Source organism: Megalops cyprinoides, chromosome 9 (genome assembly GCF_013368585.1).
Source record: "Megalops cyprinoides isolate fMegCyp1 chromosome 9, fMegCyp1.pri, whole genome shotgun sequence".
NCBI lineage: Eukaryota > Metazoa > Chordata > Actinopteri > Elopiformes > Megalopidae > Megalops > Megalops cyprinoides.
This window is the reverse complement of record NC_050591.1, coordinates 32451767-32466474: the sequence shown is the minus strand read 5'-3', so window position 1 is coordinate 32466474 and position 14708 is coordinate 32451767. Positions and strand designations below refer to the sequence as shown.

General features: G+C 38.4%; 3 protein-coding genes across 3 annotated transcripts; 2 read left to right on the top strand and 1 right to left on the bottom strand.

The window, feature by feature from the left end:
* Positions 1-1737: 1737 nt before the first annotated feature.
* LOC118783808 (odorant receptor 131-2-like) lies at positions 1738-2676 on the bottom strand. The gene has a single exon (XM_036537765.1). It carries the CDS (start codon positions 2674-2676, stop codon positions 1738-1740), a length of 939 nt encoding a protein of 312 aa, XP_036393658.1.
* A 4582-nt stretch (positions 2677-7258) lies between these two features.
* Positions 7259-8275, top strand: LOC118783806 (odorant receptor 131-2-like). Its single transcript, XM_036537763.1, has one exon. The coding sequence runs from the start codon at positions 7259-7261 to the stop codon at positions 8273-8275; it is 1017 nt and encodes a 338-aa protein (XP_036393656.1).
* Positions 8276-11447: 3172 nt separating this feature from the next.
* LOC118783805 (odorant receptor 131-2-like) lies at positions 11448-12404 on the top strand. Its single transcript, XM_036537762.1, has one exon. It carries the CDS (start codon positions 11448-11450, stop codon positions 12402-12404), a length of 957 nt encoding a protein of 318 aa, XP_036393655.1.
* Positions 12405-14708: the final 2304 nt, after the last annotated feature.

Genomic DNA, 14708 nt, shown 5'->3' with positions numbered 1-14708 from the left:
ACTAATGTTAATTTCAGTGGTAGCGTTGGTCATTAAATTGGAGTTTGAAAATCGAAACTAAATTTACATTTGCATGTATTTATTTAGCAGACGCTTTTATTCAAAGCGACTTACAAAAGTGCATACAGCAAGTATAGCGACAGTACGGGGACAGGATGTGTACAGTTCCACAATGAGTTCTCAGCTGAGAGCAAGGTCTAAATGTGATCAGTTCTCTACCAAACATGACACAAAAATAGAGGGTATTATTAATATGTAGATTAATTATTTTATGTGATTTCTAATGTGTTTCTAATGTATTTTATGTGATTTCTAATGTTATCTGCTTATTTTCCAGGTAATTAATCATAATGGGTTGTACCAAAGTACCTAGTATTTCAGAACATAGGATATGAACTGAAACTGACTGGCATACAATACATCTTCTAATTACAGGAAACGTGGGTTTTTGTACAATCAGCATGTTGCATTTAATTTTAGAAGCAGTTGAACCTGTGAATTAAAAGGCCAAGATCAAACTAAAAACATGTAAGGGAAATTCCATGAAACTCCACTCCCACTACCACTCAAGCAAAACTTTATTTATTGTAACAAAGACAGACTGGATAGGTGTGGATGGTTGATAATTTTAGAAACATTTACATAATCTTCACACATTTTTTATAAAGCACACTTTGCAGTTAATGTACAGGTTTTTACCATGGTATTTATTATGTTATGTCTCTAATGATGCAGAGTACAGCTGTTTGCATGTGACAGTAGATTTTGTAAATTTCATTTTAATTTCAGGATTGTGTTGTTTGTGGAAATTAGAATCTGTGTGCTAAAACAAATCTAACATATTGACTTGTGTGTTACATTCTTGTTGCAATTTATTCCCTGTTTACAATTCTAGATTTTATATGAAAGTCAAGAAAATAATATGACTGAAGCAGGCTGGTTGGGATGAGTTCTGTGGGATAGGCCTTACTTTGAGGCCCTCCTGTAGGCCTTGGCCTTCTCAGCTTCATGGATGTAAATACTTTCCTTAGTTTTCAGGGCTCTGGGGATTCCCCTGGTGGTGAGCGACATCATTGCATCTGCTTACATAATGTCACAACAGTTCGGGATAATAATCCACCATGCACCTTTCTTTACACCCAACCTTCCTGAGATCAGAAGACTAACCTCAGCAGACAGTAGCTGCAATGGCAGTAGAGTGTGCAGCACTAGATATCAGAAATAAGCAGTGTCCCCTTTGGTTTACATCAACATGCTACACACAAAGCATTTATAATAGCTACGTAATAGCCATTCATTATTACAATCGCACATTTCAAACGTTTATTAAAAGCCTTTAATGAAAATAAAAGATGATTCTCTGTAATACATAATAGTACTATACAGCCTTCCCTTGTCTCCTTCAGAGTGAGATCACTGTAGGCTTCCAAACTGACATAGGTTTACTGGCACAGCAGCTAATAAGACTTGATTGAAACAGTTGTATTAACATTTTCATTTAAACTATGAATGATTTTTTTATTATTGTTAGTTAAACAGAAAAAACAGGAGTAAAGTGGAGGGTACCAGGTGGCAAAAAAAATGAAAGGAAAAATAACGATATTCAGTCATGGAAGAAGCATATTTACTGAAAAATGAGACGGGTGATATGGAGGAAAGAATGTATTCCTTACAAAGCAGTTCTTTTCACATTTGAATGAAAGAATGAGAGCTTGTAACTAGGACTGAAACATAACCCTAGGTAACTGCAGGCTTGATTTTCTTTTTGAGGCCAAAAGTAAAATAATAGACAAATGCAGGTCTGAAGCTCTCATCCCTCAGCCCGTATATCAGGGGACTCAGACATCTGGGGAGAATGACAAAGACCATGAATATGACATACTTTACCTCTGCAACTGCACGGCCCTCCAGACGTGATGCCAGCACGTTTAAAACACCAATTAGAAAGGTGGTGAGGCACAAGCCCAACTGGATGAAATGTAGCAGCACTGTGTTTCGGGCCTTTGTGGCCTTAACTTTATCGGAGGAGACAGATCTGGCCTCTACCATTATTGCAGCATAGGTGTATATGATAATGAGCCCCACTGACAACAAGTAGACAGCTGTGAATACTCTGTTGATATCTAAATATAGTTTTATCTCAAACAGTTTCCCTCGTATACAATAAACCTGTGTCACAGCAAAAGGAGGCCCTATACTTAGAAAGAGGAAAAATTCAATCAGAGCATTCAGAGAGCCCAGGACCCATATCACACCAATGGCGATGCCAGTCCTCGTATTGGTGGCGATCTCGGCATGTCTCAGAGGGAAGCAGATGGCAGAATACCTCTCCAGCGCCATCACTGCCAGGTTGAGTGGGGATATGCGGGTGGTTATATTCGCCACTGTCAGAAGTATAGCGCACGTGCCGTTGCTCATGTACACCTTGACCACAGCAATTACATAGGAAAGCATGCTCCACAGCAGTTGTATGGAGTCGGTGATGAGCATATGGCCGAACAGAATGTAGCGAGACACTCCTCGGAAGGCTGCCTTTTTCATGAGGGTGACCAGCATGACGCAGTTGATGTAGATGAAAAAGAGGCAAGGGAGTATGGAAAGGCTGAACTTTAGCATGTCACTGTTCAGTCTGTCAAGTTCTGCTGCAATGTCGAAAATAGTGGAGGCATTTGCCATACCTTAGATTAGCTGCAGAAACAAAGAAATTACATTTGAAGCAAAAGTGGAAAAATGATAAAACTTCTGTTAAGGTTCACTGTCCCACAAAATTCTTATATGTCTACTTCCTGGTGCTCCTTCATTACAAATGACGTCATTGAAAGTCAGTTTTTGAAGTTAGAGGTTTTATGTACTGTATGTATATCACTGGCTATCCATGAGCTATATGTAAGGGAAGTAAACAGAATTTACCTTTACTTGATAATTATCCCAAAACAGTTAACAAAACTAACAAAAATGCTAATTTAAAGAAAGACCTACCCACTAATAGTTTACTCCATAATAGTTATCCATTCACTAGATATGTAGCACATAACACAAGCATCCAAAAGATAAACTTCCTGTCACCCTTTCATTTGAAAAGAAAAAATATCAAGCCATATGTTTAAAGTCAGACATAGCATCTAGAGTATAACTACTGTAAATCAATATCTTTTCGGAAAAAAGTATCCCTCACAGAAAAAGCATCCCTCTCTGAAATTCACAATGGTAAACATATACACAGATGTATTCAGATTAAATCTCATATGTCAAAGTAAAGCAGCAGTCTTAGGAATACCTTAAAAATGAATTTAAGTTTAAGCAGCTTTGCCATGGGTATTACCATTATCATTACCTTTCGGAGAAATATCACATTCAAAGATGTACACTACAATATACACTTTTGTGATGTAGAACTTTACCCCGGCGTCTTTCTGTGACCGCATAGGCTAGAAGAAAAGATGAAATGTGACTGTCTCCTGCCAGTCTCTTCATATTATGTGAGGGCTTTGTGGCCTCTGACATCATTACTTGTCATCACAGTGGTTCTTATCACTGCCTCAGTGGAAAAAAGAAAAAAAACATGAGAGTGGCAGTCTAACGTGTGACAAGTGCTAAATGATTAAAGACCCACAGAGCAGCCAGTGTCACTAATCGGCCCCCTGGCCCCTGCTTTTGAGAGGGGAATGGGAGCACTGGAAATAGTCACGTTTGAAAGGAGACGCCAGTGAAGGAGTCCTCTCGGTTTCCCTTTAAAGAATCACTTCAATGGCAGGTGTGAGATGGCTGTCTGGTATCGCAGTGGGCCTTGGGCTGCACTCCCTGCAGGAACTAGAGGAACTATTCCTGCTGGAAATATTTCTCCCCTTGTTGCTTCACACTCCCATCACAGACATGCCACTTACCCTATATGCAGTTTTGTTTAATGATCAAATTATTCTGATTTCTGTTATGGATTTTATGAACCACATGGACATTGCTTATAGTGCCCTGGTCTATGAACATATGATTCTACCTCAACAATGTTACATTCTCTTTTTTTGACCCTTTATGTCCCCCCAGAAAGTTCCAAAGCAGTAACATTAAGTCTAAAGGGGTACTGAGCATGTGGTACCAAAGGAAGTGTGTTTGACATTGACCTAAGCACAGCAGTGCCATGCTGTGATGTCATTTATTGTGCTCAGTTCTCATGCCAAGGGAAAAGTGCATGAATTGTTGTGCTTTAGATGACAAGAGGCTGTTTAAGTATATTGAGCCCAATGCAGTTTGTTTATTACGGGCTCAAAGATGACCTGTGCATGAGGTATCATGATAGCCTTGAGGCCCTAAAATCTGACTGCGTTAGTATTACTTTTCAACATCTATGCAGGCCACGCAGTGTGGAAATGTACTGGGTCAAGGTTATGGCAGGCTATGATGTCATCTCTTGTGTTCTGCTTCATGGGGTGAAGGATGTGTTAATGAACAAACAAGTCGTCATAATTTGCACTTGCTGGAACTCCTATGTGACTAATTAACTCCTCTTAAAGTCATTAGCTAAATCATGGAAAAGGCCATTAATTATTAATTGTTGACTTTGAGTCTGGTGCTTAATGAGGGTTATTTGTTTGGAAAGCTTTAGTGAAGAATTACATCAGTTAATAATACAGCCTGTGATGCAACTGCACAGCAATATTTGTTCTTAACAACTGTCCCTAAGTATTCAGCAAATCTAATGTTTAATTACTTGTATGCTTTTACCATCATGCTACAGGACTACATTCTTTAGTTAAAGTTCAATGGCACTTATTTGTAAGACCATCTCAGGGCCTCATTTAATCTTCCCACTTTTCAGAGTGTCTTTATCTTATGAATATCATAACAACATTATTTTTTGTGATCCTCTCATCATTGAACTAACATTTAAACCCCTGCCATTTTCTGAAATACGTGCTCACCTCCACTTCCTCTTTATAACAGTTCATAACTTTGAAAGTTTGCATGGTATTAGTGCCATTTGATTATTGATACATTCATTTACAGTGCATATTCGAGTTATGTTTTATTCTAATAACATTTTCCCTTGAATTAATATCAGATCATCACGTGAGTATCCCTAAAAAAAGCAGAATGAACCCACTATAGAAAAAGATCTCCAGATTACTCTCACATTTTACAGACTTCTAAAAAGTATTGTTTTTTATCATATTATGCATGTATGCAAAAACACTCTCCAATGGTCAGAATTTATTGACGAATTAATGCTATAGTGCTGCCATTTAGCAGCCATTTAGTACTAGATGTTGGTGATATAACACAATGTCAGGAATAAAAAACAGGGTCACCAGCAAAACTTTGGTCTGGTTATCGGTTTTTGTTACTCAAGTGTGGGAGAAATAGCTTGCTAGGAAAGTTGATGGATGTGATTACAAACATAAAGTTCAGGTCCACTTACCCTGACATCCTGTCTGTCATTTTACTGGACACTGATAGCTATGTTTTTATCTATGTAATATTTCAAGAATAATAAAAAGAAATTTTTTACGTTCTATACAGTATATGTTAGCAAATATGTTGAAGGAGTGTAACAGACAATCATTCAGCTGTTGAATTGTATATGTTGAAATCCCTAAATGTTGAGAAATAAGACATGCAACTTTGCTAAACATTTCTACCTCCCATCCCCCTCCTGCAATGGGCAGCTGGACTAATAGTGTAGTATCAGTAGTGCTAGCTGCATCTAATGTAACCGTAAACAGTGATGTTGCCTGTTGTGCTGCATTTTTGTGTAATAAACGTAAGGCCCATGTAGTGCGGCAGGCCTATGAACTGCATCAGCCCTACTTACAAGAATGACAGCAGCTACAGGTCATCATTAATAACTATACTGGCTGCTTGTTGCCTCAAAAAATGGGTCTGCTTATTTGTTTTAGAGGAGCGTTCTGGGGGTCATTTTGTTTTCTCCTTTTGATTTCTGAAGTCTCCTTTAATCAGCTGCCCATATGGAAGACCGTGGTGGTTTCATTTTTCATTAATGGGTGTTCTTTTGTTTCAGGTGGCCATTATTGTGTCATTGTATTCTGTTTTTCATTACCAAGGGGAGTTCCTTATCAGCCTACCTTGACTATCAGAATAGATGCTCCAGTTGCCACACCTTTACCAGATTCATACCAGCCTGATCTGTACCCCCTCTCTCCCACCTGCAGAGTGACCACTCTACTACATTGTAATATTTCAAATTGAGTTGTGACATCGACTCTGCCTAAAAAGCTGAAACTTTTTTCACGTGTACTACTGGTCAAACCTTGGCTCCCATTAAATCATTATAAGATGTTTTCATCCTCAGGAAAACCAGTGTTATGTTAAAACTGCATACAACTATCATGATTAGTTTTACAGGTTATAAAATGAAATACTTTTTTTTACATATATGGCTTTCTCCTGGGCACACTCTTTCATGTAACACTTGGTTTATCATTCTTCTGTTCTTTGGGCTAGCTAATTTATGTCTATTTCCACTGAGACGAGTTGCAACTAATACCATGTTTTCTGTGTGATGATGACATCAGCTGTGTAACTGTTGCCAAGACAAACGTCACTAAATGGGTTCTTGGAACAGCATGCTGTTGTCATTCAGCGGCATCTAAACTTATCGGCATCAATACAGTATAAATACTTGTTTAATAGGTGTTTAAAGAACGGGCTTGAAAGTGTTACTGTGAGACACGGCCAAAGGACAGGTATTGCAAAAATACCGCTCATAACAGCTATGTTTTGAGGGAAGGTTTGTGTACAGTAGGAAAATGTATTGGAGAACACTGTGTTCTTAATTTTATGTATCTCTAAAATACAGGAATACATGAGTCATTTTTGTTTTCATTTTTAGGATCTGTTCTGACATTACAGTATGTGTTTGAGAATAATGTGTGCTGGAATTTGTGTGAGATTGTTGGTTCTGAACCCAAGTAAGACAGTTATTTGTGTATTTTCATTTTTTAAAAATGTTTCTGGTTTTATTTGAAGCTGTCTTTTGTGAGTCAGATTGAATGCAAATGATTACAAACATCATGTCGATTGAAAAGAAACTACAAATTTGGTCGGCTGGAAATTGTTGTATGAAAGGTGCCTAAATAGGAAGCGCAAAACCTGTATTTACTGTTCTGTAAAACTATAAACGAAGATACACACCAAGCTGCAATATTGCAATTTAACTACTTGAAAAAGGATTTTTCTGTTAGAAAAGGTGAATTATTATTTAAATTCACTGTTTCCTCTTCTCTCTTGTCCCCAGAAACGCAGTATGGAACAAAATATCACACAGTACACCAATATGAGCAATAAGGCAACATCACCCTTCTCTAAACCGTGGAGTGAGCAGGCATTGCTTGTGCAAGTACTGGTGGGAATTTTCCTCTACGTGAACTGCCTCATGATATGCACCTTCTTCAAAAAGGAGGCCTTTCGAACCGACACTCGCTACATTTTGTTTGCACAGACACTGTTCATGGACTCTGCCCTCATGGTGTTTACGGACTTGGCTCTGATTGGGAGTTACTTCCAGATTCCAGTCCCCTGTATTCCCTGTGTGATAATGTGCACCATCATGGCTTGGCTCACTATCAGCACACCACTGACCCTGGTGGCAATGTGCCTGGAACGCTATGTGGCCATCTGCATGCCTCTGAGACACGCCAGCATCTCCACCACTAGAACCAGGCTGCTAGGCCTTGTCCTCATCTGGTGTTTCTCATCAATACCTGCTCTGATAGTTTTCTTTATATTTACCTCCTCTGTTCCTCTCAGTTTTTTTTCTACATACCTGATCTGCACCGTGGAGATGATGATCGTTCACAATTGGCAGGCACAGATCAGAGCTGCATTATTTCAGTTTTACTTCGTAATCATGTCTATTGCCATAGGCTTTACCTATGTAAAAATCACGGCAGCTGCCAGAGCGGCCTCAGACAACAAGAAATCTGCCTCCAAGGGTCTCAGGACTGTGGTTCTTCATGCCTTTCAGTTGCTTCTCTGTTTGATTCAACTGCTGTGCCCTTATGTAGAGATGGCTGTTATGAAGATTGATATTAAGCTTTTTATTAATGTGAGGTACTTCAATTTTGTTGTGTTCATGTTAGCATCCCGTTGTCTGAGCCCACTGATTTATGGTTTAAGGGATGAAAAGTTTTTCCTGGTTTTGCGATACTATGCGGTCTTTGGCCTGAATATAAAGGACTTATATTTGTGCAGGTTTTGTCCACATTATTTTAAACATGGAAAAACTGGGCCCCTGGGCAGTTCAATAAAAACCATTGGGTGAAACAGGTTTGTCTCATAATAAATCAGTGTTTACATATGAAAATGTATGCCTGAGTGAATACGTGTATGTGTCCTGTATGTCTGTGTGTGTGTGTGCGTGTGTGTGTGTATGTTGTTATATCCCCAGGCCTCGGACTTCTGGCCTCCCCTGCCCCCTTTCCCATCCTTTAGAATCAGAAGAAATTTTGATTGCACTAAAAAACATTCAGAGGCTCTTTTCTTGGTTTAAACAGATTAATGACACCCTATGATACAAAATTCTGCTCTTTCTCTCAAATAGGTCAGGTGGTGGAGGAAAACTGTAGGCCCTAATCGTAGAGAATAAAATTAGGGCCCCTCTGATATCCTCACTGGGATTAATAGGGTCAATGCTGGCAATTTCCAGCACATTCCTGCTGAATCTTCTTGTCTTTTGCTATTTCTTTCTAAACAGTTTATACAGAACAACGTTGGTCTGATCCCCATCGAGTTAATTCAGCCAAGTGTCTATAATGCCATGTGGAGAAGCTGGCCAACACTTCTCACATAAATGAGCCAAAAAGAAAAAAAGGTTAAAAGAACACAAGCACAGGTGAACACAGTTGACAATGAGTGACAATTAACATTTAGGTTCAAAGGAGAGGTGGTGAAGGCTTTCCTTCACGTGCCAATCTGTGTCACAATCACCATTTATCACAAGAGCCTCTGACACCAAAAATGTGTCTGAAATGAAATGGATTGAAGCCCATGCAATATTTTGAGCACCTCATGCATCACTGTTCAAGGAGCTATTCAATAGGAAATTCGGCATGACATTCATAATATTAGTTCACAATGGAAACAATATACAGGAACGTTAATATGTATGACATTGTGATTTAATTTTATTTAACTACCAGTAAGAATTCAGGAAGAATGGCAGGCAAAATTATGCTGCATGTTTACAGAAGAGAGTCTTAAGATTTCATTTAAGACAATTTCTGTGGGGAAGCCTCCACTGTATTCAGGTAGGCCCTATATACAGTTGGGGGACCTAAGCAGAGAATGCTAATTTAGACCTCAGACTACTCTGTGATGAGTACATTAGTGACAGAATAGCTCTGTGGGCTGATCAAACACTGACATGTTTAGGGATTTTAAAGAAATTACCAGTATCTACAAATGAGTCAGTATGGAAGTGACTGTCTGTGTAATGTAGGCAGAGTAATAAATTTAGGGAGAACCCTTGCAGCTGGATTTTGAACAATGAGGCAATCGGGAGACCACACAGCCAATTAAACTCATTGAGAGAATGTGTTGCAGTAGACTAATGTGCATCACATTTAAAGTTGGATCTTTTCTGTGATATTGAAAGGAAGAAATATAATGCTATTTCAGGCATGTGTCTTAAAAGATGCTTGAAATAAGAATCTTTTTCATGCAACTTTTTTTTTGCTCCTTCTAAAATGTCAGCCAGCCAAGTGGTAGGGGTAAGAACACACAACCCTCTGGCTCCATATCCACTGACACACCTAATACCCACACTGCCTGTAAAAATTCTGTAACCCATCCTACATCAACCAGCTCTATCGAAACAAAAAGCATGGGCTTTTTTTAGGAAGCCTAATCCCTCTCCACAGATCCAAATAATTACTCTTGGAGAAACTTGTTTCTGTTTTGCAATGACATCACATTACTTGACTTTAATTTGGACCCTCAATGGACTCTTGCTTTGTCAACAGTATGGTAATTTTCGCACAGTCTTGAAAGGCATTGGTTGGCCAACCTGCTCACCGTGCTGTATAAAACTCTGATTTCGACTCTTGTAATTTTACTTGCAAACTGAACTCAAGTATTGTTCAAGGTAATGTAAAATTGGGTTCACATAACCATTATATATTACAATGGCTTTATCTTTTATTGAATGAACCTATATATTTAGCTACTGTGTGTTGTTCAAGGTAATGTAAAATTAGATTCAAATAATTGCTATTGATGATTTTTTTATTATTATTATTTTATTGAATGAATTTACATATTTAGCTGCTTAATGTAATAGTGAATGTACCATTTAAAGAAAATACAGAACCACAGCTAAGCTACGGTTAAGCCTGTAAAGCATTTTGGCTGGTGAATATAGTACTTTATGACAGAATTGGTTTTTGCCTGACGTTACCCTTATGAGACAATTTCAGCTCGATAATCATTTTTATTATTGTTTGTCAAATTCCATCAGGTGACTGCCATAACCCGAAAAAATTATGAATATGCTTACGATTATGCAATGTATTAAGGAATCTTTTAACTTTCAGCTCTTTCAAAAAAACTATGAGGACTCAGTTTCATGACTAGTTTGAAATTATAATGGATACCGTTGCATGCGATTCCGTGCTGCTATTGTTGTCTTAATGTATATTTGCCTATTTTTAATGATGCTTCTGGATTCTTTCCATAGCTATGTTATAGTACAGGGTTAGCCAACCTAGTGCCTCATGTCATCCTTTGGAGCTTCATGGGTGGCCCTTAAAGTGAGTGTGAAAGGAAACAAATCATCCATTACAATTGGATTAATGCTGTGATTTAAAACTTTATTGCTGGCCTCTGTAAAACATAAATTACTATTAATATAAATGCACATACAAATATACAAACTATAGAGTGCTTTGAGCAAGGACTGTTTCAGGGACTGCTACAGTGTTAAGGACTGCAAACAGAATGGATTTTGCAAACAAATGGAATACATGGCTGGCTAATTTAAAAAATTGTAAGATTGTTCTCAAATGATCTGAGTATTAACATTTTGGCAGCAAATCTGAATTGTGGTCCTTTGACAGTGACAGTGGTAAGTGGTCAAGGTTAGCCACCTCTGTTACAGGACATAAAAGCTCTGGAGGTCTCAACAGGTCTGTATAATATTTTGAAATGTAGAGTTCTTTAAAAGAACTGTGAAATATGAAATAATTGAAGTAATAACTCTTCCTCTTGCATCTACTATGTCACAGAAGCTGGCTTGTTATGCAGTGACTCCTTCCATCAGATTGTGACGCTTATGATTTAGTATCATCTCTGCTTTAACCTAGCCTCCTTCTAAGCATTTTTGTAAGTTGCTCGGGATAAGAACATGAGCTAAATGAAGAAATGTTAGGGTAAAATGTAAATTATTTTTCCCAATCCTTTTTTCCTGTTCTCTCCAATAGCCTGCAGGTATATGAGCCATGGTTCAGAGCAACAGCCAGAATTGGAACAGCAGTACTGAAGAGCTGGTTGTGCCAAGTATCAGCCTCACTGAGGCGAATGTAGGCTTGACCGCATTGCAGTTGCTGGTTTGGTTCTTCCTCTATGTCAACGGCCTCATGCTCTTCACCTTCTTCAGTAAGCAGGCATTCCGGGGCAACACACGCTACATCCTGTTCGCCCACACCCTGCTGTCAGACTCCGTCTTCCTGCTGCTCACTGACCTGGTGGTGCTGCTCACCTACTTCTTTGTGATGGTGCCCATGGGCTTCTGCATCCTGCTCTGCATTATCATGGAGATTGTTACCAACACAACACCACTGACCATCACCGCTATGTGCTTGGAGCGCTATGTGGCCATCTGCATGCCACTGAGACACGCTGAGATCTCTACCACTGGAAGAACTATAGCTGCTATTGTCATAATCTCAGCCCTGTGCTCCATCAACCCCTTTATGGACCTCTTCATTCTTGTCGCAGCAGCACCACCAAGCTACCTTCACCAGCAGACTTTCTGCTACTACGAGGTCATGTTGTTCCTACAGTGGCAAAGCGAACTGCGAGCCGTCCTTAATCAGGTAGCATGCGTTCTGATTGCGGTCATCATAGTGTTCTGTTATACTAAAATCATGCTGGCGGCTAAGGCTGCCTCAGGAGAAAACAAGGAATCTGCGTCAAAGGGACGACGCACGCTTCTGCTCCACTCACTGCAGCTTTTCTTGTCCATGATTGACATGTGGTGTCCATACATCGAGGCTTTTGTGCAGGAGAACTACCCACAGGTCCACCTGTCTGTCCAGTACTTCAACTTCCTCGCTTTCAGCATCATCTCGAGAGCCCTGGGTTCACTTATCTATGGTCTTAGGGATCAGAAGTTTTTCCTTGCTCTGAAACATCAAGACAGATGCAAGCTAAATCCTATCTCTGCAGCAACCTAGCAGCTCAAATAAATAGGTACCAATGAAGGCTTGAATCAATTACTATAACTTTTTATGATTTGTTACTGATCATTTTTTTATTTGGGTCATTCTACACAAATGGTTTGATTTGAGGAATGTAAAAAAATATTGAATCAGTTTCCCATCTTTCTTCAAATTTCATAAAAATATTCCTGAACAGTATTCAAGATGTAAGAATCTGATGTCAGCAGTGATTAATATGTTTCAATTTTTATTTCATTTGAACTTCTTTCTCAGATCACCCCTTTCTTTGCTTTCAAAATACTGTATCTGTCATAAAAGAAAAAATAAAACAGCTACATTATTATTCATTTTGATGCACTGTGTACGTATGTATGATTTTTTTAAACATTTTTTGTCCTGGTAGAAAAAAGGATTGGTATATACATTGTATTTTTTATTCTGTCGTTAAAACTCATTGATGTGATTTTAGAATATCTGACATATGACTTTATGTAATAGGATGAAACTGAAACTTCTGTGGCAATCAAATAAAACATGCCTGTAATTACTGATCTTGTTAAAAAATGATCTTGTTAAAATCTATATGATCATTTTTTCATCATCTTAATTTAAATTTATGGCTCTTATTGGAGTGATAATACCACGTGAGAAGACCAACATTACAATCACAACCAATTAAAGGTATCAGTGTGCAGTGGTGTGTCTTTGAATACAAACCATTTCTACTGTTGAGAAATAATAAATCATGTATGCTGATGCTTTTTTCACTTTTTGGAATCGCCAGTTGCACTTTCGGCTTATCTCACAACAACAACCTCTGCAGTCATACAAGAGCACTGAAGTAAGATAACTGTAATCCTCTGATACACTTGTACACTAGCCAGTAGCTATTTTTGAAACTACTTGTCTCACAGTGCACCAGAGTGCAGGTGGGACCAGTTGGAGGATAGTTGCTACTTTACTGATGCCATGGGAACAACTTGGAGGTGCCTGATGAATTGTAGGGTGCCTGAAAGTGGTGAGACAAGGAAACTGTGGCCAACACACCCTGCCCATCCCCGGAGGAATAAAGCTGATTTATTTCAGTCATTGTTGGTGAATGACACTGTTGGTTTTGAACATAGGCTTTTGATAGCTGATTACCATCTGCCCTTTAAGATGAGGTTACATTTTATACATTTGATAGTCCAACATTTTTATTTCAAGGTACCGGAATGGATGGCAGACGATTATCTCCTTCTTATTAAACTAGTGTAAAGTCAGGCATTCTATGCTATCTCACCTGTGCAAAGCCAGCTACATTAATGGACTGCATATACCGAGCCTGCACATGTGGCTAGGTAGTCCTTAACATAATCTCTCAAACACTTTAGCAGCAATTGGCCTCTCAGCATTTTAAATTCAGCACAGGGGAAGATTTATATAATTGATTTCTCAGAAGAAATGAATGAAGGTGTATGTGTCATTACTGCATCTCTGTCACTACCACAACAAACCGATCTGATTTGACTCTTGACATTAACAGTATTGACTAATTTGGACTTTTACAAATCCCCACAGCATGCAAACTATGGTTTATACGTTACGGCCAAATTGCCTGTATTTTTTGAAACCAACACTTTTGAAGTTTGTCGATTTGCTATAGAGAATAATATGCAGTATATGCATTTTGGCTGTTTTATGAAGCGTTCTGCTAAAGGTTCTAATATTTTCTTCATGTTTTTTGGAAATGCGCAGCCTTTGTTGAGTTGCATTGTATTTGATCAATAAGTGACTCATCCATTAAGAAAAGATGGATGTGTGTCGATATTCTTCTTCCTGTTAATGATAATCAAAAAATAATAATAGTAATGATAAAAAGAAAAAAAGATACAATAGGAATAGCACCTTTCATTACAAAAAAAAAATATTAATGGCTCTTCAATTAAGAAACGGTGGATTCATAATAATAATAATATGGCATGGCAGTGTAGCATAGTGGTAAGGAGCAGGGCTCATAACCAAAAGGTTGCTGGTTTTATTCCCTGTTGGGGTACTGCTGCTATACTCTTGGGCAATGTACTTATCCCAGAATTGCTTGACTAAATATCCCGCTGTATAAATGGATAACATGTACAAATTTTAACCTATGTAAGTTGCTCTGCATAAGGGCATCTGTTTAATGCAAGTAATGTAGTAATAATAATAATAGGAAAAACACATTTCATACAATGACACTCATACTGTCATATAATGGCTGCTTAGAGCTTTCGTTGAGTCCAGATCATGTTGGAATTATGGTGAATATGAGAATCAATTAGGTGGGCATCTCAGATAGAC

Coding starts and splice junctions, on each gene's coding strand:
- LOC118783808 (XM_036537765.1), bottom strand. CDS start 2,676: ATGGCAAATGCCTCCACTATTTTCGACATTGCAGCAGAACTTGACAGA.
- LOC118783806 (XM_036537763.1), top strand. CDS start 7,259: ATGGAACAAAATATCACACAGTACACCAATATGAGCAATAAGGCAACA.
- LOC118783805 (XM_036537762.1), top strand. CDS start 11,448: ATGGTTCAGAGCAACAGCCAGAATTGGAACAGCAGTACTGAAGAGCTG.